Source organism: Phyllostomus discolor, chromosome 13 (genome assembly GCF_004126475.2).
Source record: "Phyllostomus discolor isolate MPI-MPIP mPhyDis1 chromosome 13, mPhyDis1.pri.v3, whole genome shotgun sequence".
NCBI lineage: Eukaryota > Metazoa > Chordata > Mammalia > Chiroptera > Phyllostomidae > Phyllostomus > Phyllostomus discolor.
Window position 1 is genome coordinate 72,343,576 of NC_040915.2, and position 27,046 is coordinate 72,370,621.

At 48.8% G+C, this 27,046-nt stretch overlaps 2 protein-coding genes across 19 annotated transcripts in view; one reads left to right on the plus strand and one right to left on the minus strand.

Annotated features, from left to right (window-relative positions):
* Positions 1-14,307, plus strand: part of GRAMD1B (GRAM domain containing 1B) — a 163,589-nt gene extending 149,282 nt beyond the window's left edge. For 8 of the 14 annotated variants that reach the window (XM_036014265.1, XM_036014264.1, XM_036014266.1 and 5 more), the window contains 9 exons: positions 553-671; positions 899-1,041; positions 3,122-3,225; positions 3,789-3,992; positions 4,988-5,078; positions 8,028-8,039; positions 8,384-8,491; positions 8,809-8,926; positions 11,360-11,557. In XM_036014265.1, the coding sequence (XP_035870158.1) occupies positions 553-671; positions 899-1,041; positions 3,122-3,225; positions 3,789-3,992; positions 4,988-5,078; positions 8,028-8,039; positions 8,384-8,491; positions 8,809-8,926; positions 11,360-11,449 (989 nt within the window). In that variant the 3' untranslated portion in view covers positions 11,450-11,557. Of the gene's footprint in view, positions 1-533; positions 672-898; positions 1,042-3,121; positions 3,226-3,788; positions 3,993-4,987; positions 5,079-8,027; positions 8,040-8,383; positions 8,492-8,808; positions 8,927-11,359 lie in introns of those variants that run through there. The other 6 variants (XM_036014262.1, XM_036014261.1, XM_036014260.1 and 3 more) reach the window with 6 other exon arrangements.
* Positions 14,308-14,961: 654 nt separating this feature from the next.
* Positions 14,962-27,046, minus strand: part of SCN3B (sodium voltage-gated channel beta subunit 3) — a 29,160-nt gene continuing 17,075 nt past the window's right edge. For 3 of the 5 annotated variants that reach the window (XM_036014276.1, XM_036014275.1, XM_028528146.2), the window contains exons 6-7: positions 21,742-21,822; positions 17,447-21,380 (exon numbers count right to left, since the gene is read on the minus strand). In XM_036014276.1, the coding sequence (XP_035870169.1) occupies positions 21,759-21,822 (64 nt within the window). In that variant the 3' untranslated portion in view covers positions 17,447-21,380; positions 21,742-21,758. Of the gene's footprint in view, positions 17,230-17,446; positions 21,381-21,741; positions 21,823-27,046 lie in introns of those variants that run through there. The other 2 variants (XR_004900479.1, XM_028528147.2) reach the window with 2 other exon arrangements.

The following is a 27,046-nucleotide window of genomic DNA, read 5'->3' on the forward strand; positions in this document are numbered from 1 at the left end:
GGGGCTGAGCCAGGATTTGGGTCTAGGGGTCTCAGAGTCCATGCTCTATACCTCGGTGCTCCCGCCTCATCCCTCTGCCCCTGTTCAACACACAGCGGGCCCTGCAGCTCTGCCCCACCAGCTGCTAAGCATCTGAGTCTGTGGAAGAGCTACTGGGCATCAGCGGACCCTGCTACCAGGAGGAGTGGGCCGGCCGAGGGCACAGGGCGGTCAGCCTTAGAGGGGAGCACTTGTTCTCAGGCTCCCAGGCCCTCATCACAGTGGCTCCAGTGTTGCAAGCACCCTGTAGGTGGCCCCAAGGCCTCCGCCCTGGCCAGGAGCAATCAGAGTTCAGGAGCCCTGCACAGATGCATGGCACTGCCACAATGAGGCTCTTTCTGCCTCAGCTCCCCTCCCCCCGGCCCTCCTCCCTGGCCCGCAGCCCCTGTGGCTTCCTTTTGGAGGCCAGTGGGCATGCACTGCAGCCCAGAGAAGTTCACTCAGAGGGGACACTCAGCATGGGGAGGGCATGCCTCTTTCCCTCCTCATTCCAGGGCTCTCCACTACCCTCAGATATCATTGTCCATCCATGGAAAAAGGAAGAGAATGGAAACCAGAGCCGTGTGATCCTTTACACCATCACCCTTACCAACCCTCTGGCTCCCAAAACTGCCACTGTCAGGGAAACACAGGTGAGGTGGGGGGAGGCGTGTGGTGCAGGCTGGACGGCCTCTGTTCTGGGGCATAGGAGGCAGGGCCGATGCTGGAGGAAGCTTCTGGGCGCAAGCGTGGTTCAGCCCTGAAATGGCAGCATCTCCCATGGTTCCGGGTCCTCTGTTCCGAAGTGGGGCGTCAGGTGGGAGCAGGGAAGGAGGCTCTTTTCCCATCCAGCTGTGTTCAGTGGCCTTCCTTCCCACAGACTATGTACAAGGCGAGCCAGGAGAGCGAGTGCTACGTGATCGATGCGGAGGTGCTCACCCATGATGTGCCGTACCACGACTACTTCTACACCATCAACCGCTACACGCTCACACGCGTGGCCCGGAACAAGAGCCGGCTCAGGTGCAGTGTCTCGGGGTGGGACGGGCTTGTAGGCTGTTTCTGGCAGGAAGCGCATGGGGTGCTTACATTTGGGAACATTCACTTGCTCCTGAGGACGGAGGAGGAGCTTGGGAAATTGGCCTGCCAACGCATTCTTTCTTCTCCCTTCCATCGTGTCCTCCATCGTGTCCTGACAGCCTCTGCCACGGGTTCTCTTTCCTGCTCTGCATGTCCCTTTGGTACCACTCATAACTGCTGCCACTTAACCAGTTTATAAGGTACTGTGCTTAAAGTCCATTCTTTAGACTGACCAAAGGAGGTGGATTAATTCTCATTTTTCAGATAAGAAAACCTAGAGTCATATAGGCTAAGTAACTTTGCCGAGAGTCACGTCCGGTGAGTGCTGAAACCCAGGTCTGGAAACACAAACCCGGGCTCTCTGCACCACACCGCATGCATCGTGACCACCACCCATCCCCTGTTAGCCAGCTCGAGGCGTGCAGGAAGCCCGGCCCACTCACTACTTTATTTTCACCACTCAGCACAAGCCTGCACATATCAGCATGCAGAAATGTCCGAATGAGTGAGGGAATAATTAGATTCTGTTTGTGAGTAGAGTCCTGTCCTGGGCACTGTGATGTGCATTCAAGGAAGGAAGAAGTTTAGACCCTGAAATTTAAGAAGCTTGTAATCTGAGCCCTGGCCGGGTAGCTCAGTTGGTTAGAGTGTTGTCCCAATAGGCCAAGATTGTGGGGTTGATTCCTGGGTAGCTCAGTTGGTTAGAGCATCATCCTGATATGCCAAGGTTGCAGGTTCAGTCCCCAGTCAGGGTACGTGCAAGAAGCAGCCAGTGGATGCACAAATAAGTGGAACAACAAGTGTGTGTTCCTCCCTTCCTCTTTCTCTCTCTAAAATCAGTGAAAAAACAAAAACAAAAAAAGCTCATAATCTGAAAAGTCGAGACATCCACCAGACATCCCACTCATTTGAAAAGAATTGGTGTGGATACCTGTATCTTAGACCAAGTTCTTTAGGTGGTACGGAGCATAACTTCACACAGGTAGTTAAAATAAATAGGTGTTTTGTAAAAGGCTGCAGAGAGGTCTCTTAGGAATCAGGAAGATCTGAATACTCACACCTCAAAGAGGGCCTGCATCTTTCTCATCATCTTAAAATAATTTTTTTTCTTGGTTACTCTTTCTTCCTCTCTTCTCTTTGCCCTCCTGTCCACAGTATCGGGATTTTCATTTCCAGCTCCCCTGGAGGAGCTTGTGCTTAGATGCCCTTTCTGTCCAGTTCACACAGAGGTGGCCTGTTGTCTCAGATCGACCCTGACAGAGGGTGCCCACCCTCAATCCAGTACACAGCTCTCGGGCAGGAATTGGGGTGGGGTGGTGGGTGTGGGGTGAGGTGGCTGCAAGTAGAGGAATGCTCCTCTCAGTGGAGCTGGCGTCCCTGGGGATGGAGGTGAGGGTAAGGCAGCCAGCCTTAAATGTGCAGAGCACAGACTGGAAGAATGACAGGCAAGGGTGAACCTGAGGCGAGGCAGAATGTAGGGTCGCTGGTGGCAGAGGAAGGGCTGAAACCTGGGGCAGGAGAGAGACTCATGACTGTGAGAGGAGGCGTGGAAAAGGCGGGACCTGGGGAGTAGACTGGGGAGAGGCGAGAGCCAGGACCAAGAGCAGCTGATGCTCTGAAAGGTGGGCTTGATGAGACCCAGAGCCTGACTTGGACGTAGGAGTCTCTGGAGGAGGAGAGAAGGTCCCCGCAGTGGGCAGGCCTCTGGCACCATCAGGAGCCCCCTGGGAGGAGGCAGTGGGGCATCATGAAATAACTGCGGGCCCTTGTCATTAGCCTTTGGTCTTCTTAAATATTCTAAAACCCAGGTTGTTACATATAAAAATGAGGATAAATCTGCTAGCTGCACAGACCTCAAAGGGTGGCCCTGGACGTGAGGTGGTGATAGGGTGAATGTGAAAGGACTTCTTACCTCCTGAAGTGCAGCACAGGCAGGAAGCTGCTGTGGACTTGAACCTGAATTTACGTTTTCCCAGCAGAGAAGGGTTTGCCTGGCTGACCTTGCCTCTGGCCTGTTCCTCAGGGTCTCTACAGAGCTGCGCTATCGCAAACAGCCCTGGGGCTTGGTGAAGACCTTCATTGAAAAGAACTTCTGGAGTGGGCTGGAGGACTACTTCCGGCACTTAGGTGAGCATCAGCCTCACTGCTGGCGGGCTGTGGGACCGTGGAGAATGAGTGGGGGGAGGCTGAGACAAAGGGGGCTCTAAGTTGGCCTCAGGAGTGGAGACAAAATTTGGCATGTATGTGAACGCATGTATTTTTCCAGAGACAGTACCTGTAACTTTCATGAGAATGTTAAGGCTACCCTGTCCCCCTGGAGTGAACCTCAGGTCTGGTTGCACTGGCGGGTGATGATAAGTTCTGTGGAAAGGACACAGCCTGTGAACTGGTCCTGCGGGAAATGGATGTGTCCCACGTTGTGTGTATGTGGATGCCAGTGTCAGGAACGTCGATTTCTCCACAATGGCGAACAGCCCGGAAGAGGGGTGTGGGCTGGGCAGTACACCCTGAGGCTCATGGGCATCCCTGAGGGACCTTGCCGTCCCTGTCAACCTCCCTGAGCACAGTAGAGAGGGTGCTTTCCTTATGGAGGACCCAGCTAGGAGTTCACAGAGTGGCTTCTGGAGGCCAGGGTGCTGGGTTGGAGGTGTGGGCAGGTAGCCTTGATGTGGCCCTTCTGTCTCTGACAGAGAGCGAGCTGACCAAGGTGGAGAGCACCTACCTGGCTGAGATGCACAGGCAGTCTCCCAAAGAGAAGGCCAGCAAGCCCCCAGCGGTGCGGAGGAGGAAGCGTCCCCATGCCCACCTGCGGGGGCCTCACCTAGAGGAGGTGATGAGCCCCGTCACCACACCCACCGATGAAGATGTGGGCCGCAGGATCAAGCACGTGGCAGGTGTGTGCCAGCTGGGGATGACGGGTGTGTCTGGGATTTGGGCTGGAGCCGCAGCCTGTGTCGGTGTGCGCTCTCGAATACAGATATATGGGATTTGCACATAGCTCATTAAACCTAAGGCTCTGAATGCTCTTTCTGTTTCCACTTGCCTTTTAAGTTCCTCAGCCCCTGCCTCCCCGGCTGAGTGCTCTGCTGAACCAACCTTGCTTGGGGGATTTCGTGGCCCCATGCTGCCTGTGCTCCAGGTTCACCCAGATAGGCTCACGTGTGCACCTTCCAAGTTCTTGGGAAATGCTACAGGGAGAAGCCAGAGCTCGGACCCCAGAGATGTCCTTGGCATACAAAGATTGGGGGCAGGGGGGTCCAAAGCAGCCTCCCTCCCTCGGCCTCCATGGGCCCTCCTGGTGGTGGGTTCCCTTGATATGTCTCCCTCTCCCCATCCAGCCATTCTCCACCTCACATCTTTCCTCAGTCATGGAAACCAGCGGTAAGAGGCCTTAGGGACTAGCCAGTCCAGTGTTTTTCACCGTGCTGTACTCACACCTGGGTGCCCATCTGAGCTGGGTGGGACAGGAGAGCGGGAAGTGCAGGCCGCAGGTTTCAGTGTTCCTCCTGCAGCTCCCCCCAGAGGATTCCTGATGGCACTGCACTTGGATAAACTGACTCTCAGAGTGGTCATGGAGCCCATGTGGAGAGAGCCAGAGCTCAAGCTGTGTCTGGTCCTAGCACAGCACAGTCCCCGCTTTGTCCTGCACCTGTGTGTCCTGGCTGTGGAGCTCTACTGATTTCTTACTTGTTCAGTGACTTCAATATTCACCTTGCCTGACCTAACCCATGACCTGCCTTGAGGATCTTGCCTTTTACTTTCGGAAGACTGGGTATGACACTGTTGCCATGACAGCATCATGGATGGTTCTCTGTCATTCCCTGAAGTTCTGTGCATAACCAGTGTCACATCAGCCATTGGCAGTAACAGCCTCTGTATTTTCCCGCAGGTTCCACGCAGACCCGGCATGTCCCCGAGGACACCGCCAACGGTTTTCACCTGCAGAGTGTGTCTAAGCTGCTGCTGGTCATCAGCTGTGTGTAAGGGACTGCACTCTGCTCCCCTCCCTCACCCCCCACCTTCCACTCCCACCTGCCACCTACCTCCTCCTGGTCTCTTCGGGCGCACGAGCGCCCTCAGTGTTGTCCCTAGTCCTTCCTCTCCAGATCAGTGCTCTGTCTGTCATGTCTTGCCTCTTTGCTTTGTCTCCTGTGTTTTATTCAGCAGTTACTCTGTGCTAGGGGTCCAGGATTCAGAAGAAAGTGCTGTACACAGCATCCAGGCCCTTCAGGAACTCAGTTTCCAGTGGATAATACAGATGGAAAATTAAAAATTACTACACCATTGCACAGATACCAGCCTAGAAATGTTCCAGAGCATTTTAGGAGCCCGTTTATGTGTTTGTGAAAGGTGTTCTGGGAGTCTGCTCTGTGCCAGGAATGAGGACCGTGCCCTTGTGGGCTCCCACTTGCAGGGTAGCCAGGCAAATCCATGAGTACAGTCCAGGAAAAGTATATGTTTATTTTATTGTAAACAATTGATAATGTGGGTGAGAGCAGCTGCCACACTGCGATGAGGGACCATCACTCAGAGGCTGCTGACGCCTGGTTACGCAGGGAAGGAAGAGGACTTCCTGGCTTCCATGTCTGCAGGTGGTTTGTGTCATACACAGAAATCTGGACCTCAGTGAGAAGTTGTCAGAGAGGATGCTGTCAGTTCCAGGTGTCCCTAGGTTGCCATAGGTTACCCAAACAAAGGTGACTGGCAGACAGTTGTCTACCTGTGGACCTGGAGCTGAGGAGAGTTCAGGCTTCAGGTGCAGAATTAATTACAGGTAGCACGGAAGCTGTGGGCATGAGTGAGACTGCCAGAGGAAGACCCAGGGGTAAAAAGACAGTGTGGCTGAGGACAACCCTGGGGCCACTGGAGGACAGGAGCCCATGAGGAACGCAGGAGCCTTGCTGATTTACCTGACTTAATGTGCATGTTGGGCAAAAGTAGGCTTACAGAGCTGCACTGTGACAGACATTCTTTGAGTTACCAAACAAAGCCCTGGTCATAATCCTGACTGTCTGTCTTCTGCATGGACAGCTGGAAACCTACTTTGTGCATTCACATAACAAGAAAGTAGATGTAAAGTTCTGCTGTATATGGCATAAGAAGCCAAACTATTTTTACAACGTTAAATATAAAGACAACTGCAAAACCTGTAAAATTCACTTTTAGCATCGTCACTTTAAAATTGTTGTTAAAACTAAATCTCTAATGTTGAGTTGGGTAGATAGAAGACTAACTGCGGGTTAGTTCTGTGTTAACCTCTCTCTGCATTTTCAGTCATGTAAGTAGAGGAGGCCTGCTCACCTGAGTGATTGCATAGCATAGTATTAATGAACTTCGGGGCTTTGCCACTGTATGGTGATCAGGCCTCATTGGTCAGCTCCAGCGAGTCCAGAGGGGCCTGCTGATGCATATAGTGGATGGACAGTAAGGGTTGGTTGCCCCTTGTCTGGCTGGTGTGAGCCACCATATGCCTGCCCGTGACTACCTTTTTCTCTGGTCAACCACTTCTGAGCCCCCACTCAAACAGCAGGCAAGGTGTCCCATGACCTTCACAGAGCACAGGCAGGACTGCTAACACAGACCCACAAGAGGCTACTAAGAGTGTGCAGCTCATACCAAAAACGTGGGCATTCTGACGATGCGGTGTGTGCTGATAGGATTGCAGACAGAATTGTTGACATTCAGTGCAAAATTGGCAGATTCTTGTGGAGAACTGAGCACCCTGAGACCACAGCTGAGTAGCCTGAGGGACTTGCAGGGGCCAATTAGAAGCACAGGTGAGAGATTCAGCATCGTGTACACACACACGCACGCACACTACATGCACTTTGTAAGGTCATAGGTGCGCATAAGATTTTCTTTCTGTTGGTCTTTTCCATCTATTCCTTTTATCTTCCCATTTTGTCATTTTTTCCCTGATGTACACCTGAACCTCCTACTTTGGCGAAGGTAACCGCCTGTTGCAGAGGGCCTGCTGTGTGCAGGGTGCATCACGCACAGCCCTTTGACCCACAGAACAGTCCCAGCTTTCTCAGGCTACTTCTCATAGTCCAGTGGAGTGGGCTGGGTTTTGAAGAAGCTAGCAAATTTGATCAAAAGTGAAACTTGTAAGTGGTGAGCCAGGAGCTGTAGCAGCCTCTCTTTACCTGAGTCTTCATCACCTCATCCTGGAAATGTCACAAAATGATCTGCTGAGGCTGAGAGCAGAGACTTTCCTGTCTCTCAGGGACTTCCCATTCCCCACCGGGTCCTCTGACCCCTGGGTTGTTCTGGCCTCCTCCCTCACACCCACCAGTTCTGGCCCCTCTCCGGGAAACTGGAGGTGGTCCAGGTGGCCCCTGTGGGCCAGCAGCAGATGCAAGGAGGAGGCTGCAGCAGCTCTGGGGCGGTCATGCCAGCATCTGGCAGGCTCACCAGGGCAGAGCTGGGAATCCCTCTGAGTTCCTCTTACAGGCTCACCCTCCAGTTATGTTTCATGTTACGTTGCTAAAGGAATCTTTTTTTTTAAATCCTCACCTGAGGACATGCTTACAGAGGAAGGAAGGGAGAGAGAGGTGGAGAGAAACATCAATGGGTTGCCTCGTGTACACACTCTAACTGGGGACTGAACCCTCAACCCAGGCACGCATTCTGACTGGGAATCAAACCAGCGAACTTTTGGTTTACGGGAGGGTGCTCCTACCAGCTGAGCCTCTCCAAACAGGGCCAGGATTGGGGAGGGAATCTGACCTCAGCTGATCATCCTTGAGATCTAAGAATCCATGTGCAGCTGGCTCTTCTGCTCCTGAGCTGGACACTGTCCGTGTGTCTCGGCTCCGGTGCTCCTTTCTCAGATTGTCCTCTGGCCCGTTCAAGGGCAGCCTTCCCCTCTCCTCACAAGTCTGTTTCTAACCTGCCTCCTCCCCCTTTTTCCTCCCTGCTCCCGTTAGGATCTGTTTCAGGTACTGGCTCTTTTACACTCTCATCTTGTTTCCTCTCCACCTTAACCTCGCTTCCCCAGGCACTCAGAGTCTGGGTGACTTCTGTGTGTCTCTCCTTTCTAGTGCCCTCGCCCCAACCCCTGTCCACAGCCCTCCTGGTCATCTGGCCCCTGCAGATTAGAGTGCTTCTCTCTCCCCCTTGCTGCATCCCTCCGCTCACTTGCTTGCTCATTGCAATGTTTCCTGTGACCCACTGGTCAAGGACAGCAGCCTCTGGGGTGGGGGTGTCCTTGGCTCCAAGAGGGATCCTGCTTTCTCAAGTGGCCTCTCATTGCTGTTGCCTCCTGCCCCCATCTCCCCTCTAGCCTGGTGCTGCTGGTCCTCCTCAACGTGATGCTCTTCTACAAACTCTGGATGCTGGAATACACCACCCAGACCCTCACTGCTTGGCAGGGCCTGAGGCTCCAAGAAAGGTAATCCTGGCCCCTTTCCCCACTTGCCACCACCATCACTCCCCTCATACTGAGCCCTCACTCCCGTGTCCTAGTCTCCTGGGGAACAGCCCCACCACCCTTGGCCAGGGCATAAGCCTTTGTGACAAGTCCGTAAGCAAGCTCCAAGGACTTGCATATCATTTTAGTGTGCTTTTGATTCAGGACACAGGCCAGCAGGGGCAGTGCACAGAGGACAGAGCACACTGATGTGATTCTTTGTCCTTTAGCGGTCAAGGAGCAGGGGCAGTCCACTGAGCATAACTGCAGCTGCCGGTCTCCCCCTCTTCCACCCACAGGTTGCCCCAGTCTCACACAGAATGGGCCCAGCTCCTGGAGTCCCAGCAAAAGTACCACGATACTGAACTCCAGAAATGGAGGGAGATCATCAAATCCTCAGTGATGCTTCTTGACCAGGTGAGACACCCCCTTCTCTCCTTGTCCTGGTCTTCTGGAGCTGGAACTCCTTCCTAGTGCCCTGAGAGGACTTGCCATCACCGCCCACTGGACCTTGTCCTCCATTCATTCTGTCCTTAGGCCGCCCATTGTTCTAATTTTAAAACCATCCTTGAGGGAGCTGTTGGAGAGCCAGGTGTGTTCTCCCCAGTAATAAAACAATACCCTGGATTTGCAGCAGGAAAGCTATAGGTTAGATGGAAAGAAGAATTAATTGTGGGGCCCACCCAGTGCCATCTGGAAGACATTTGAAGAGAGAATCCCCTTTTGCAGAGAGCTGTCTTCCCAGAAAGCACTAATTCCGTATGATGCATACCGCCCCTGCCCGGTGCTCCCAGCCCACACACAAGCAACCGCCTCTGAGGTGCACCTTCCCAGGCTGTGCTGACTGCCTGGGAGGGTGGCTGTGCTGTCCTTCTCGGTGTCTTCTCCCCACATCATTGCCTGTGTCCTTCTGAAACGTAGGTGCATCTATTGACGAAGATCATTCTGGGACAAAAGTAGTAATTAGCTTGGTTTTGTCAGGGGAGGGAGTTTCTTCTTTCCCCAGAAAAATTGAATGTTGGTGAAAAGCTCGCATGTGGTTGCCAGGATGACGGAAGGGGCCATTGGATGCGGGCAAGAAGCATGGGAGCCAGGGGTTCATTCTGTTGCAGTGGAAGTTCTGTTCCTGAGGGGTTTCTTTCTGATGTTTGTGGTCAGCCAGGCCAGAGATGGAACCCTAACCTTGCCCCTGAGGAATTTTGTGACTTTGAGCAAGGAATTTGATAGTAGTGACCTTCAGCTTCCTCACTTATAAAATGGGGACTCTAGTCATTGCTTCATGAAATTGCTGTCAGGATTTGATGGCAGCTGGGAGGTGCTCATTTGCACTGAATTTTGTTTTCCCTTCATAGTTTGGTCTTAGCTCTAAATTAAGGAGGCAGTGTTTCAATGCTGCCATCAGGATCTCTTATAATGTGTTTAGAGTACCACGTTTAGCTTTGGGGCCACGTTTAGGGAGGGATATTTTTAACCAAAAGCAGGTAAACAGCATAGTGAGGAGGGTGGGAGCCCTGTCCCATTAGGAGGGGCTGATGAGACTGAAGACATGTTCAGGAGAGGGGAAGGCTGGGCCAAGGGGGACAGGACCACCGTAGACATTGCCATAGACATTGAGGTCCAACAGGCTAGCCTGCTTGTGAAACTCCAGAGGGCTGGACGGGGGCTGGACGTTATAGGGAATTGGATTTTCCGTTGTCAGATAAAAGCAGGCTACTTATGGTTACAGCTGCTCAGCCATGGACTGGCTACCCTGAAGGCCTCAGGGTCTGTCCCCGAAAACCCTTTAGGAGGTGACAGGAAGGAACTTATGAATTAAATGGGGTGGGAGGGGCCCTTGGACTGGGTGACCTGGTTCAATTCTGGTTCAGGGCAGGTCCCCCTAAGTTGGGGCTGTCAGATTCAGACAGGTGTTTTGTTTCCTTACCTTTGAAAGTAACTTGTGAAGAATAGTAATGGGCCCCTCATCTCTATTAAGTGGAGGATATAGAAGAACCAGAGAAGAAAGTGCTCTCTGGGGCAGAGCAACGGGAGGTTCTCAGAGTGGACGGGCGTCACCCATGACATGTTCGCCCTGCCGCACTGTAGCGGAGCAGCTTCCTTAGACACAGCATTTAGGTGTGCTGCGGTCTGAAGGGCCATTTAAGATTCTTCCGCTGGGACTGCCCCGTTCAGACTGTCCCACAACCTGACAATGTTAATGTGTCTGTTTCTTAGAGAAGGTTAAGAAAGTCATTAAGGTTAAGTCAGTGGTGTAGATATAGCTAGAAGCCTACTCAATTCTCTGCTCGGCACCCAGGGCGTATAAGAACATGATGCATTGCAGTCCCAGGTTTCAGTGAGCAGTGTGTATGAGAGGCCAGGAAGAGAAGGATGACTGGGAGCCAGAGGAAGCTTGGGCTTGCTCTGGGCCTTGCCAGGTAGGCGAGGTTGTGATAGGTGAGAGAGACGAGTCCCAGGCTGCGGGGACACTGCTGCAAAATGCACAAAGGCAGGAGTACGAGGAGTCCAGTCCAGTCGGGATTCATGGGAAAACCACGTGGAATGAGTACAAGAACAAGTACATGGCGGTCTGATGTGAGTCCTTTTAGCAATGGAACGCTTTAAGAGACTTCTTAAAATTCAGCGATACAAGGGCCACAGATCATTAGGACATGGTGAGCCTCGAGCTAGGAGCCCTCAGTGCTCGACTGGCTGTGCCTCTCTGCCCAAGACCTTGTCCCTGGAGAGTCCCCCTGGGCTAGGAGCCCCCTGGCACAGGGGGGCCTGCCACAGGCAGGTGCGGTGGGTGCTGCTGCTTGGAAAAGCCCACTGAGGGCACACCCCCGGGCTGGTGGGTCCCCTGTCTTACAGATGAAGGACTCACTCATTGATCTTCAGAACGGCATCAGGTCCCGTGACTACACAACAGAAAGCGAAGAGAAGAGGAGCCGCTACCACTGACCAGGCAGGAACAGGGCGGCAGCAAGAGGCCTGTGCAATACATGTACATAGACCATATAAATATATATATAAATATATATATACAGAATATAAATATATATATATTATATACAGATTTTAAAAAGAGATCATGCCTATGTACCAGGGAGAAGGAGCTGGACCGCCTCCCGTGCTGGCCAGCGGAGGGCCGAGGAGGGCAGGGACCACCTCTCAGCACCACCCTCCCCGACCCACTGCCTCCCCTCCTCCAGTCCCCTCCCTTCCCCTGGCCGCGCTTGGCTCCAAGAAGGGGAATGTCGTTGAGCCAAAGTCATGCCTGTGAAGGCTCCAGAGTCTTGAAAAGAAGTCTCTGGGGGGGGCATTGCTTAAGGTGCTTCATTCCCGAATCCCCTTTGGATTTGTTTTCAAAATAAAAGAGAATTTCTTCTTCCCCACCCCATGCTTCCACAGGGGTTCTCTTGGGAACAAGGAAGCAGCAAGGGCAGGAGCCCAGTCCAAACTCTTCCTGTGAGGCTGCCCCTTCCAGAGCCCACGAGTCAGGAGGCAGGCAGGGAGGACTGCTGGGCAGCTCGGGAGGCTGCCCATGCAGGTCTGGGCTCTGCAGCCACAGACTCCCAAGGACTCGTGCATGAAGGGTGTTTTGATCAGCCCCTCACCTTCCTCTGACCTGTGTGGGGTGTGGACCCAATAAGGGCTGGGGATTTCTTACCTTCCCACCCCCACCCCCTTCTCTCTGGTCTTCCCCCAGGCTGGATCTGGAGGAGGCATCACTTTCTAGTGCCTAAATCCCTATTTTTTCTCTGTGCCCTAAGAGCACATTGTTTCTTAGCCAGGGGGAAGCATTTTTGATCTTGTTAAACTGTTCTAGTGGTCAAAAGTAGTCAGGTCTATGGCTCTGATTCCTGCACTTTGAGCTGTCAGCTTGGTTTCTGGGGTGAATCAGGGTATTGTAAGAGCTCCAGGGTTTGAGGGTGAACGCCCTCACAGAGCAGGACTGTGGGGTCTAATGGAGAAGGCTGTGTGAGTAGTGGGCTCCAGTCCCCAAGCACTAGCTTGGCTGCCAGCATCATTTACTCTCAGAGAAGAACCAACATTAGTTAAGGGAGACGACCGTCCGAGGCACTTGGCACATGGAAGAAGACCTCAGAAGACCTCAGAAGACCTCAGTCCTTGGAGGGAATGATTTGGCAAAGTGTGTGTATTTGGGCCTGGAGAAGCCTGATGGAGTCTCTGCCCCAAGGGGGCCATCCCAGATCCTCAGTTCCTCAGCCATGGAGTTCTGGCAGAGGGAGCAAGACCTTTAGTGTCTGTACCAGAGCGCTCGGATATCACCGAGGAGCAGAAAGAAGACTTTAGGTTGGGGGCGTGTATCATCCAGGGGCCTTCCAGGGCTGGCTCCCTGGGACCCATGCGTTTATCTGACTTTGTGGGGACCCTTCTGGGCATGCTTACCATCCTTCATACACTGACTGCTGTTTCTCCATGTAGCAACCAAAGGACTCCTGCCCGCCACAGGTAGAGCTCACAGGGTTTCTCTCAATCGGGAAGGGGCCACACCTGCTTGGCGAGGAGAGGTCTTCCTGATCGCTTGTGCTCCTGGTCAGCACCCTGATGGAAGGCACAGAGGAAAGGAAGATTCTATTAGTGATTCAGCTCAAAGGAAGAGCCATTCGTATTCTTCTCTCAGAATGGCCTGAGCATCCCTCTTTGATGATTACACACTTTTGACTTTTCAGTCTCTCTGAGAATGCAGCCTTGCTATTGCCATACCGGTGGAATAAGAAGACAAAGTTATCCGCACCCAGGGTGTGCCCTGGGGAATGGCATGGGAAGGCTCTGTGGCAGCAGCTGGGGTGTGTAGTGTATATCCCTAGGACGGGGCTTGAATGTCATCATTCTACTGTCAGGGGACAAAGGCTTTGGAGGAGTTGAAAGGTGCAAATGCCTCTCAGCCAGTGGGCCGCTACTCACCCCTGCCCAGGATGTGGAAGGGGAGACCTGGGAGGTGCAGGCTCCTGGGCCCTGAGCCAGAAAAGGGGGAGCAGTGCAGACTGCTAGAAAGTTTCTTATTGGAGTAACCCAAAGTCAACATTATCCCCAGGAACCTTTAAAGACAAAAATGGTAAATTCTCTAACTTATTCCACACATATTTATTTATTTATTTATTTATTTGAATCATGCACTTATTAAAGGGCCCAGGTGGGGCCTTTGGTGTGACTTAAGAAGCATTCTTTCCTGGGAGTGAAGTGATGTGAGTTGCTCTGGCTCCAGGGTTGTTGTGCTTTCTCCCGATTTGTCAGGCCCGTTCTGGGCAAGAGCAGGTGACAGGGAGGGCAGTACTTAGTTTGCACAAGGAACGCTCGTGATTTCTGGGGCTTCGAACCCAGAGACGATGTGTGCCCATCAGAAACACCCCTTGGCCCACCTCATTTGTAAGCATCACGGATCTCCTGTGGGAGTCAGCTGTTCTAACAAGTTTCTCATTTTCAAAAAACAACTCTCTTTACTCCCAAACAAAGCTTAGCTCCCTTATTTAGTAACCTGTCAAGGGCACTTGGCCTGCCGAGAAGTCAGGGAGTGAAACCCCTAAACAACATTGTAGCTCATGGCCGCAGCTGGGCATGCAGCTGCCTGCAAGGGTGCATCAAAACCATCCCCTCTTAGGTTATTTCTTGTAGCCATTGCTTCTTGGTTTTGTTCGTGTAAAAACTTGTAGTCTTTCTCTGAGGATTCACATGGTTTACACTTGAGAGCTTGCCCTCAGTTTCAAAGATTTTGCAGAGTTTCTAACCAAGTGAAAAACAACATTAGGGTCTCCACTTCCCCTCCATCTTACTATGGTGGAAAAAAACAATATCATTCTGTAGCTCCTCCCCTTTCCCACATCCACCTGCCTGATTCAGGGGAGAACATCCACAGCAACTTGAAGCTCTTTGTAAGAGCACGGAGTTGAGAGACCGGACCGGCCCTGCCTTTGGACAAGTCCCTGCTGCTCCCTGAGCTCCAGTACCTGCATCTGCACCAGGATGGGCCTGGTCTAGACTCTCTCTAATATAGGTTCCAGCTTTGGCATTGCCTTGGAGGCTGCACCACATACTGCAAGGCCGGGCTTTCTTAGACTTCAAGGTTCCCTTCAGGGCTAGAGCTTCCCTGGTGTTTAGGTGAGTGGAAGGACAGGGTCTGGATTCCCAGGAAATGAATGAAGGGTAGTTAAACTTTCTTTTTTTTCTTTCTTTCTTTCTTTCTTTCTTTCTTTTTTTTTTTTTTTTTTTTTTTTTTTTTAGCTAGGAGGGTTAGGGAGAACCAGTAAGATACAGGGTGGAGGGTGGGGAAGGGGCTGGTATAGGGGAGGGTGGAGGCAGAGAGATTAGGCTTGCTGTATTGCTCAGTGATAACCCAAGATGGTGTTTCCTCCTTTGCTGGCCTAGTCTTAGACTGGGAAGAGACCTCCCTTTGGGTACTCTAAGCTGGGAGGAAAAGGATAATGGCAAGAAAGGCACCCTGTCTTCCATTCCTAGGCTGTGAAGCCTTTTTTTTTGCCATCCTTCCTTCTTCTTGCTAGAGGAAACAGTGGAGAGAAGTCACTCCTGGTTCTAGCACTTCTCCTTTGGCTCAACTCTAACCTTGCTGGGGTTCCGATTAAGTGTGAAGTTTAGGTGAAAACCCTTGGGCTGCCTTAGAGCGCTCACACTAAGAACCTGGATGAGAAGAGGTGGGGGTAGAGGACCAAGAAATGCTTTGTTAGAAGGGATGCCCCCCACGCCCTGTCCCCGACCACGCTTGGACCACGTCTGCTACAGTCACTCGCAGCACTGCTCGGGTGGAGTCTTGGAGAAAGGACTAGGCGAAGAGTCTCTGTGGACTGTGTGTGGTCTGAGAAGGTTCTTTCTGTGCCATACTGGGCTGCTTTTTTAGCTCTGCAGGGCAGCAAAAAGCCAGCCCTTCTTCCCTGTCCCACCCCGGAAGAAAGAGCACTCCTCCCCCAGATGGAAGGACTATGCACTCCTCCTGGTTCTACCTGCCTGTTCCAGTACAAAACTTGAGAACCTCTCCTCCCCACTCGCACCCTTGTCTGTAGGCTGTGGGATGATCGTCCCATCCACCACTTGACATCTTTGACCCTCATTCCCAACCTGCAGCAGGCTGGTCCCACTCTCCTCCACCTCTACATTTTCTTCCAGCAGAGTCGTTTTGGGTCCAAGAGGAGCGTTTTCCTGGAAGGCCATCTTGTAATGGCTCTGCTTCCCTGATGTGGAGCAGGAATTTGCACAAGCTGTAGAGAGCTGCCCTTCCCTCTCTGCCCAACCTCGTTACCTCACTCCTGCCCCAGCCTCAGCAGGGAGGGGCCTGGCCAGCTCCCTGTTTTGTTCTGTGAGATAGCTCAGAGGCCTTGGGCATTGTTTTCTGCTGTGACTTGAGGTCCTCGGCAAGCCTGGGGGCGTGATGGCAGCCGGCTGCTGGTGAGAAGCACAAGTCTGTCTGCCTGCCTGCCTGCCTGCCTGGAGGAGCTGAGGACCATCTGCCTGCTCTGCCTGACATAGGAAGGCATCAAGAGCATTGTCTTCTCTTCAAGACAGTGAGACCCTGCAGAAGCAACTTGTGGCCTCTGCTGTGGGCAAGACAGCTGGCTGTGTCTGGGAGCTGGCCCTGGGCTGGGGTGCCACGTGCTGAGATCACATAGTATAAGCAACCATTTTTGCCAACAATAGTGTGTGTGTCCAAACATTTCCCTGTGCTACACTCTGGGGCCAGACCACTCTCTGCATGGACCAGAGCTTCTTCCCAAACCCATGGTGCTGCTGCCCCAACACCCCTCAGCCTAGGCTCCACGGTGGGGAGGCCTGAGTCAGAGGTGGCATGGCCCCTGGATGATTGATGTGGTGGGAGTGGGGTGAGGCCGAGGGAGCAGCCCTTACCTCCTGCACTGGCTGCTGTATGGGGAAGGACACAGGTTGATCACAGCTGAGTTGTCTGGCCACCTGGATCTGGCTCTGTAACTGTACTCACCTGGCGCTGTGCGCAGGGTCTGAAACCTTACTGCTAGTACCTAGAAACATACAAGGCTTCCCAGCAAATCTTAATGTAAAGTAGCTAGAGCCACGGAAGGACAGTATGAATTAAAAGAAAAAGTATTGAACTTGAAATAATAAATGGCGTGTGTGTGTTTATTGCTTGATTCATTACTGCTTGTTGTCCCACATGTGTGTGGTATCCCCAGCTGTGGCAGCATTTGTGGGGAGGCTCCCTTACACCCGTCTGCACAGCTGTCCTCCCAGCCTCGAGATCCTCCCAACTTCGAGGACTTTCTGCCCAGGGCAGGGAGGCAGCCCGGTAAAGTGGGATGGGCTAGAAGTTTTGGAATCAGACCCAAGTACTAACTGTATTGTCACTATTTGCCAGCTGTGTCACCCATTCATCACTCCAAACCTCAGTTTTTTTGAGATAATACAAAATGTGTGTGTGTGTTTCTTAGTATAGTGGCTGGCACCACACTAAGGTCATTTTTTACTTCATTGTTAATCAGCACTTTTGACATTGTAGGAGAGCACAGTGGGCTGTGGTTGAATCCCGATGACAGTTCCTTGAACTTTCCCCCTTGGGGCCTTGGCACTTCCGGAAGATGAGCACGGGGAGCCAGCCTTGCTTATGGCCATTTGCAGACACGGGTAAGGGCGTTCAGCCCCTCCTGTCATTAGGTATCCCTTGCAGTCAGCCCTTTGCCACCGGGTAGGAAACTTATTTGATGTCAGGCAGGTGGGAACTCAAGTGACTCGGATTCCTTTGTATTGGGGCAGGAAAGAAAAGGGGACACAAGAGGCCAGGTCACATGTTTATCATACAGTTAATTCTAGGTCACTAATTCTATTGTTTATCCTGTGGGCATACATGCACTGGCTGTGAGTTGAGGAATTGATGCGGCTGGGAGGTCTGAAGGGCCAGAGCACATTTAACACACACACACACACTGTATGCTAGTAGAGGGAAGCCAGAGCAGCTGGTGTTCAAGACGCTTTATTGACACAAATAGGGAGTTTTCTGGAAAACACTACATAACCAGCGTGAAGTTATCGAGAGCTTGGGTGCTTAGCAACCCTTCCAATGTTCAGAAAAATATTAGCTGTGCAACATCAAGAAAAAGCGCTGTGAAGGTGATGGCGTGAATATGAGTCCCACCAGCTGAGAAACTAAGTTTGCTACTTGTGTTTGATGGAGTTTCACCAACCTAACTCTTGTTCCTCAGTAGTCTCTCCCATCACATGCATTTGTGACTCCCCCAAGTTACCAGCTTTGAGGCTTAGCTGGCCTGTGATGGGGTTGGAGTCTGATAAGTAGCTCAGACTTGTTTCAAGTGCTTGTCTACTGGGCCCTACTATAAACTCAATAAGGGGGAAACTGAACATGAGTTACTGACCGGAGTAGAGTTTCAGAAATTAGGAAAGTCTTGCATGAGGATATTTTTCAGATCCAAAACTGTGGGCACACTGAGGGTCTAGATGGGTGCTAGACACAGTGGGTGCTGCAGCGTGGGATGAATGGGCGACTAGAGTGATGACCACAGCAGACACTATTCACATATGTTTGCAGGGATTAGATGAATATATGGCATTAGAGATCTTTCATTTATAAAAGGTAGTGAGAGGAAGGCTTCTTTTGTTTGTTCTATTTCATTTCTGTGTTAACTTGAGAAAGGGGAACCAGGGTATATGTATCTGAAGTGTGTCTAGCTCTTGCTGCTGCTTCCTGCAAAGAAGCAGTTTACAGCACATAGCCTTGACCTCTGGTGTTTGTCAGGTGGGCTCACAAACTGGGATGGTGTGTTTTCCAATTGGATCCAGTAGTTTTGGGGGTGGGGCTACTGTCTCTGAACCATTTACTGCTCTGCACATGTTTCCAGCATATTCCTGCTTTGAAAATTTCCTTTCCTACTAACATTTCCAGTGTGGCTAAGGAGAAACCAGAAACTCAGAGAATCAGAAATCTGAGTGTGTAAGTGGGGATAGAAAAACTATAAAGAACAATGCTTTTTAAACAGACTGGAAATGAAGGTTGGGGTAGGGACAGGCACTGGCTATCAAGGTGTTTCCACACAGGGTGGGACCGTGATGTACCAGACTGGGCTAACAGTAGAGGTCACTAGGTCAGAGTGCTTATGGGGTCAACTGAATTGAGCAATCAAGTTCATGGCTGTTAAGCAGTAGGAAACAGGCAATGAGACCCAGCCTAGCTTGGCCTTTAGAGAACTGTGCTGTTGAGGATCAGTCATGGGAAGTATCCAGCACCAAGACAACAGATTGGGCTCCTAAAGTGATAATAGCCCTTGAGAACATTTCTAAGCCCTTTAATAAGAACAGCATGCAGATAAAGCTTCCAGAACAATGCATATTGAGTCTGGGTCCCCTGTGGGAATGTGGGGAGAAATGGAGTGGGGGAGGATTTGAAGTAGGCTGGTGATCACAGTACCTTGCAGATTTATAGTCAAGATCAAGTCTCCCAGGAAGCTTAATTGCAATTAAGGAGAAACAGTGACATGCATACCAACTAGAAAGGTAAAATCAAAATGAGACGGACTCTAAAAGCACATTTCTAGTATCTGCCAAGAAGCAAAGTAGTAGAGAAGGAGTTGAGTGGGATTTGGGGTGAGAGGAGATGATGAATATCTCAGGACAGCAAGAGAGGCAAAGATAAGATGCAAGTTAAAAAATGAGAGGAAAGGAAGCAACTATGATCTAAGAGGAAAAAGAAGTGGGCTGGGAGTGAGAAGGCCTGGATTCCAGCTCTCCAGTTGCAAACTGCATGACTTTAGGGTATGATAAAGCTCCTTTGCCTCTGTTTCTTCATTTTTAACATGAGTATCAGTAATATCTACCTCACAGGGCTAGTTGTGGGGAAGAAATAAGATACTTGAAATGAAAATGCTTTGTAAACCACATAGTTCTAATGAAAGTATTAAGGATGAAAAGAGTCGAGAAATTAAAAAATGAAAATAGGGAAGATTACTTATAAAGGATGAAATTTTTTAAATAATAGGTATCATTCAGCTTTATTAAAAGCACCCAGGAAACATTTGAGTTTGTTGTTATTTTTTTTTTAAGAAAAGAAAGCAGTCGTGCCTATTTCTTGAGTACAAGGTAGATGCATGGTCCACTGGAACCAAGAGGAAAATGGTGTTGTAAGTAAGGAGCTTGCTTCTGCCACCAGCTCTGTGGTCAAGCTGCCCTGGGGCCAGGAAGACTTTAGTTAGTCAGGCCTATCTTCCCAACTGTAGAATCAGAAACCTCTATCTGCTGTCCCCTGAGAGATTCTTTGGGAAATTACCAAGGCGAGGGGCCTTGAATTTATTGAGAGTATTTTCTTCAAGATGTGAACAAGGACATATTTCAGTACTTCCCCAGGGATGGAAGAGATGAAAAAAATGAGTTTGTCAGATCAAGCCCAAAGCCAGTGGAGTATGATGTTCCCCCATAATTTCCTCCAGATCTAAGGGGCCTCTCCTTCATCAAATCCCAGTCCCTTTCATCTTATATTTCCTAAAGCACCCTTCTCCATCTCATCACTAAGTGCTAAAGGATGTCATTGCTTAACCAAATCAGTCAATCAAAATGAAACTTGAGATTTTGACTAATATCTAGTGTTCATCTGCCCTCCCAAAATCTAGTAAAAACAAACAAACAAACCCTGGACATTATGGGTTCACAGGTAAACTATTTCGAAGCTACCTAGCCCATCCCTCCCCTATTACTTCATTCATTTGTTTATCATCCCAGTTTCATAAATATCATTCCAAGATGCTTTCTTCTGCAGGATGTTCCAGCCTCACAAATCCTTTCACTGAGGAAGTTCTTCAAGTCTACTTCATGTCTTTCTCTCTGCCTTTTCAGCCAACTTCTAGCTACCAGAATCAGAGTTAACCTCAGCCAGGCAATCCACTCAATGTATACTTGTGGAAGAGGCATGGCCATAGCCAATCTTAATTTCAAAGTCTTCAAAACCAAAATTACCCATCTTGGGAAGTTTAACCTGGGCAGCATCTAAGGCTTGTATCTGCTCTAGTTTATCCTCTGAAGTCCAGTTGATCTCTGAGCTTCAGCTGACTCCCGTGCCTTGAATAATAATACCCACAAGATTCTGCAAGGAAAACCTTAGGAATTTCAGCTCCAGTGCCCTCAGGAAAATAATGCTTCCCAGCCATCTCAAGTGCTGTGTTCACTTTGGGTAGGGGAGGATACATACCAATAGGATTGTGAATGTGTTGTGTGACTTTCAAAAGCCACTTAAATTACTGAATCCCTCTGAGTCTCTTGTCCTTGGCTTCCTGAAGGACAGAGACTTACCCAGGCCTTAGAGACCTAATGAGTTCTAGCCCTGGAGTACCAAGCTCCAGAGAACATTTTAGTCCATGCTGAACGAACTTTTTATCAGTAGAGAACCTAGAAAAGCATGTTTTGCTCTGACACTCTAGTAAGGTTTTCAAGGCCTTGGAAAAACTGATGTCAAAACATTCTACCTCGTGACACTCTTTTGGTTTAACCTAATCACTCCTGCTTTCTTCCACTAAAAAGATCCATTCACTTGCAATAGCAGAGAATGAGCCAGTTCCAGACAGCAATGGACAGAGGAGCATGTCACCTCCAGCACTTGTGCAAAGTCACTTGGAGCACAGAGGAGAAGTCCGGGGGCATGGATGCTGCTTGCTCAAAAGCTAGGATGAGGAGAGGTTGAGTCTGTGTAGAAATGTTGGTTCCTCCATTCTGGCAAAGTCCTCAGGTGTGTCGAGGTCGGATGCAGTTAGGGGGTCAGTGGTAAGTGGAGGTGTGATGTGTAAACTAAAGGGTGAATGCACGAAGGGAAGCAATGTGGCCTCTGCTGCGCCTCCTGAGGCTGTGGACATCACCACACCTGGGGTGTCCGGTCCCTCAGGGCTCCAGTCACCTGTCAATGATAAAACAACTCACTGAGAACTTCCAGTCCAGCCCAGCTGAGCCAAAGACTCTGACCAAATCCACGATCCTTACAAAGGGCAGGGGGGGGATTACTATGCCTTTGTCACTACAGGTAAGGAGTTCAAGTTGTCCCAACACTCAGGCCAAAGCAATTCACCTTCTGAAGGCTTGACATCACACAGAGCTTGCAATTTGGCATCAACTTAAAGAATGGTCCTGAGGGTGGGAACTTGGGTAGGGTAGAAATTAATCTAAGGGACTAAATTTAAAGTCACTTGATAATGGGTGACTTGTCACTTGCACAACCTGCCATCCTTATCCATCTTCCCCTCCCCTCTCCTGTACATCACCTCGAGTCACACCCCTTCTATTCCTCTACTGGCACCACAGAGTTCTCTTTGTTCTCTGATGGGATGGCAAGGTAGTCAGACCTGCGGGAGGACAAATGGGGAAGAGAATCAGTACCTTTGTACCCAGAGGTGGGGGCGCAAGGAAAGGGAAGAAGCAAGGGCACAGGAGCAAGGATGTCTGTGAGACAGCTCTGCATTTCCTGCCAGCTGGGTTTCCCAACAGGAAACTAAAATGGCCCTTTCAGGGGACTAGAATAATAGGAGTTTTTTGTTTGTGTGTTTATTTGTGTTTTACTTCCACCAGCAGTCTGCTCATTTATCCACATTGTTCTCAGGATGTAGTATTGCTACATTAAATGTTGGCCTACCTAATAGGTGAAATTATATTTTATAGTTGCCTTAATGTTCACTTCCTTGATTACTGGTGAAGTTGAACATCCTTTTATAAGTTTACAGGCTATTTTGGTTTCTACTTCTATAATTTTTTCATTTGCTTTACTATTTTTTCTTCTTAGATAGCCTTTTTCTCCTTGATTTCATATCTTGAAAATATCTTCTTCCAGTCTATTTATCTCTAAACTTTGCTTAGGGATCTTATAATGAAAAATTAATTTTGACACACAGGGGTTGGCATAAGTAGGCTCATAGTTGTGAGTATGCAAAACACAATTCTTGCATTATTACTTATTAATTATGGTATTATTTACCTACTTTTGCCCACCCTTGTGTATAGTATAATCACAATGACCATTTTTCCTCTTTTGCTTTGTGTTTGAAGAAGTCCTCTTGATTCCGAGGGGATAAAGATATTCTCTTATATTCCCTTAATAGAACTTTTAAGTTGTGCATTTTACTTTGTTTTAAGTCCACTCACAATGTATTCTGGGTGGTGTGAGAGAGGATGTAATTTCTTTTCCACATGGGTAGGGACTTGTCCCCCATACCACTGATCGAACAGTTCATCCTTCCTTCAGTGACTGCACTGCCATGTCTGCCACACACTAGTGTTTATATCTGTATTAACGTATTTGAGGGCTCTCTGTCTTATTCTGTTTGCCTGTGTCATATGCCTGTGTCTGTATCACAGACTCCTTACTCTGATGGTGTTATAAGGAATCTTCACATCCGATAGGAAAAAACCCTACCAGCCACTTCCTCCAAACTTACTGTTCTTTCTTTGAAATCAGCAAACTATGGCCCATGGGCTAAGAATGGTTGTTACTTGTTTAAAAGGTTGCAAGCAAAGAAGCAAAATCAAAGATAATATGCAAGAGACTCTGTGTAGCCTAAAATGTTTACTACCTGGCTGCCCCTTGGTTTGGACTAATTTTGGCCCTTTGGCCTCCCATGTGACTTTTATTTTTAGCTTTCTAGTTCCTTGAACCATTCAATAAATATTTTGATTGGAATTTAATTAAATTTTCAGATTAATTTTGGAGAGAACTGCTGTTCATAACAGTAATGTTTTATTCTCCATTTAAGGCTTTTAAGTCCTTCAGTAAAATTTTGTCCTTAAAAGTCTTGCACATTTTTATCAAATTTATCCCCAGGTTCTGGAGAGTATTTGCTGCTATTATAATCAAACACCTGGCTGGTGTGGCTTAGTGGATTGAGCACAGGTCTGAGAACCAAAGAGTTGACAGTTCGATTCCCAGTCAGGGCACATGCCTGTGTTGCAGGCTGGGTCCCCATTTGGGGGCACGCAAGGGGCAACCACACATTGAAGTTTCTCTCCCTCTCTTTCTTATTCCCTTCCCCTTTCTCTAAAAAATAAATATTTTTTTTAAAAAAAGAGGAATGCATTAAAAAATAATTGAACAGATTTTAATGCTTTAAATATGGCAATGCTTTTCTAAATTTTTCTGACTGGAATATGGGTGATTTTTATATTTTTATTTATATCAACAAACTTGTGGAATGTTCTTGCTAGTTCTAATAGTTTGCTGACTCTATATTCCCTTAGTTTTTTATACAGGGAATCATAGTGGGTATGAATAATGATAATTTAGTTTGTTTCCTTCCAATTGCTACTTTTTTTTTTTTTTTTAGTCCATGGCCTAGGATCTCCAATATAATATTGAAGAGAAGCAGGGAGAGTGTCCTTGACATGTCTTTGATATTATAGGCAATTCTTCTGAAGCTGCAACCCACAGACGATAATTGCTGTAGGTTTGGCTTGGTAGCTGACATCTATCAGTTTAAAGATACCTGCCATTTAGGTCTAGATTCATGTGTGTTTACCCTGCTCAGGACGTGCTGTGCTTCCTAAGTCTGAAGAGTACTGCCTCGCCTTAGTCACATGTCTGAGTAGTGCTTCTCCTTTTTCCCTGTTCTGTTTTAATGGATTTTTCTCACTTTTTTCTTCAGGTTTCTTTGTGATAGTTCATCTTTTTATAGCTCTAGTCTTCATCCTGTGCAACACCTTTACATTTATCTTCTGGTAATCTATCTGGTGAGCCAATCCATTGAGTCTTAAATTTTATTGACTGTATATATGAGTACATATAAATACACTTTTTGGCACTTCCTGCCAGACCTGGAGGCCCAAGCCTTCACTGCTCTCCAGGCTGCTCCATCTTTTCTCACCGCTTCCCAACAACACCAAGCTCTTACTGACCACCCTCTATGTTCTGTCACTGTGGAGAGACAGACACTGGCCCTTCAGGCCCTAGGGACTTTAGTTGCAAATAAATATTTTTTTTTAAGGCTGAGGATTCCAGACAACTTGGTAGATCAGAGAAGGTGGGGCAGAAAAGCCCCTAGGCTGGGTGTGGTTTAGGAGGAAGCTGGAGAAAGGCCTGTTGATGAGTCACCACCGTCAATTGCTATCCAGGAAAAGCTGCTGCTTTAAATCCCCTGGAGGGGCCATGTGAAGCCTGGAGAGCCTGACCAGGAGATGGACTGTGCCCGCTTCATGGTGACCTTGGCAATGTCACTTGCCCTCACTGAACTCCAGTTTCTTTTACTTTTTTAAAAAAGATTTTATTTATTTATTTTTAGATAAAGGGAGAGAGTAAGAGAGGGAGAGAAGCATCAATGTGTGGTTGCCTCTTGAGCGCTGCCGACTGGGGATCTGGCCTAAAACCCAGGCACATGCCCTGACTGGGAATCGAACCTAACCTACGACCCTTTGGTTCGCAGGTTGGCGCTCAATCCACTGAGCCACACCAACAAGATCTTCTCTTCTTATTCGCATTCTTCTCCTTCTTTTTGCTAGCACTTAATGTTGTCACTATTTATTTTAATTTTATTTATTTTTATTCCCATTCCCCCACCACCATTCCCTTTGGCAAAAATACATATCTATGTATATCTTCTATAGGTATAGGTCTTTTCTGTTTTGTTTTGTTTATTCATTTGTTTTTTATATTCCACATATGTCATAAATGACATCATATGGTATTTGATCTAATCAGTCTGACTTATTTCACTTAATGTAATACTCTCTAGGTCCATCCATATCGTCACAAGTGGCAAGATTTAGTTGTTTTTATTGTTGAATAATATTCCATTATATATGATATAATTTCTTTACCCATTCATCTGTTGATGGTCATCCAGGCTGCTTCCATGTCTTGGCTATTACTAGTAATGCTGCAATGAACATAGGGTACATATATCTTTGAGTCAGTGGGTTTGGAGGTTATTTTTTATAAATACCCAGAAGTGGAATTGCTGGTTTGAATGGCACCTGTAATTTTTAATTTTTTGAAGACCCTCCATTGTGGGTGCAATGATTTATAATCCCAACAGTGCACAAGGGTTCCCTTTTCTCCACATCCTCACCAGCACTTGTTGTTTCTTGATATATGTATGATAGCTATTCTGACAGGTGAGAGGTGATATCTCACTGTGGTTTTAATTTGCATCTCTCTGACAATTAGTGATGTTGAGCATCTTGTCATATGTCTATGGGCTGTCTGTATGTCCTCTTTGGAGAAATATCTGTCCACGTCCTTTGCTCATTTTTAAATTGAATAGTTTCTCTTTTTTTGGTGTTAAGTTGTGTGAGTTCTTTATACACAGGTGGGGCAAAAGTAGGTTTACAGTTGTGAGTATGCAAAAACAATTTACTCTTACATTATTATTTATTAATTATTGTATTATTTTCCACTCAAACAACTTTAAACCTATGTCTGCCTCACCCTGTGTGTTGGATGTTAACCCCGTATTGGATGTGTCATTGGTGAATATCTTCTCTCATTCAGCTCTGCTCAGTGCTTTATTATACTTTCTAACTCTTTCTTGAAGTCCTCCCTAAATTCTTCTAGTCCATGCTCAAGTTTCTTATAATTCTTTATCAGGCAAATTACTTATCCCCAATTTTCTTAGGGTTTCTTTCTGGAAATTTTTCTTGTTCCTTCATTTGAGAGATATTCTTCTGTCTTATCATTTTGTTTGACTTTCTGTTTGTTTATATGAATTAGACAAAACAGCTATCTCTCCAAGCCTTGGAAAAGCAGCCCCTGTGTAGGCTGTGTGTGCCAGGAGGTTGGAGGTTCTGCCAGGCTGGTTGGGGCCAACCGGGTGCTTAAGGTGTCCAGGTGGAGAGGCCGGGAGCACGTAGTGTTGTCTTGTTGATTCTAGTTGCTCCCTTTGCTCAAGAGCTCCCTTTGCTCCAGTGACGGGTGCCAGTATGCACTGCAGTGACCTTGCAGGTAGGCCAGAGTACTTGGATAGAGCCCCGCAAGCCCTCTACAGAGGTGGGGGGAGTAAACCATGGCATTCAGGGGCACCTGGCCCTGGAGCACTCTCGCAGTGCCCAAGCTCCTGTGGCTCCCTGCCTTTTTTATACAAGCTCTCCCTTGCTTGTTGAACAGAGAGTGGCTTTGTGTGTGCCTGGTGGGTTTGGGAAGCCCAACTGGAGCCAGGCTGGGCTTCCACTGCCTGAATCACTGGCTTACATGGCTGGAGCAGCTCCCCAAAGGGAGGCCAGGTGCTTATTGGGAAGCCCTGTTGTTTCCGCTTGCTCCCAGAAATATAGGGGGTCTTGCAGGTGGGTCACAGAACTCCTACCTGCCCAAAGGAAGTGGATTGGTACGTAGACAATAGCGCTCACTCCCTGCTCCTTTGGCCCAGAAAGTCCCCACAGGGCTCCCTCCTGTTCCCAGTCTTCCCAGCTGGGTCTCTTTCTTTTGTTTGTTGTTCAGAAGCAGCGATTCAGCCCTCAGTTGTCTCCCAGGAGTAACTGCTGCCTAGGGAGGGGCGGGTTCAGTACAGCTCTACAGGGCCTTCTTGTACCTCCCGCCTGTATTTTCCATTTCCAATGTTTTTTAATTTCTATTCAAATCTGCCTGTTCTGTTT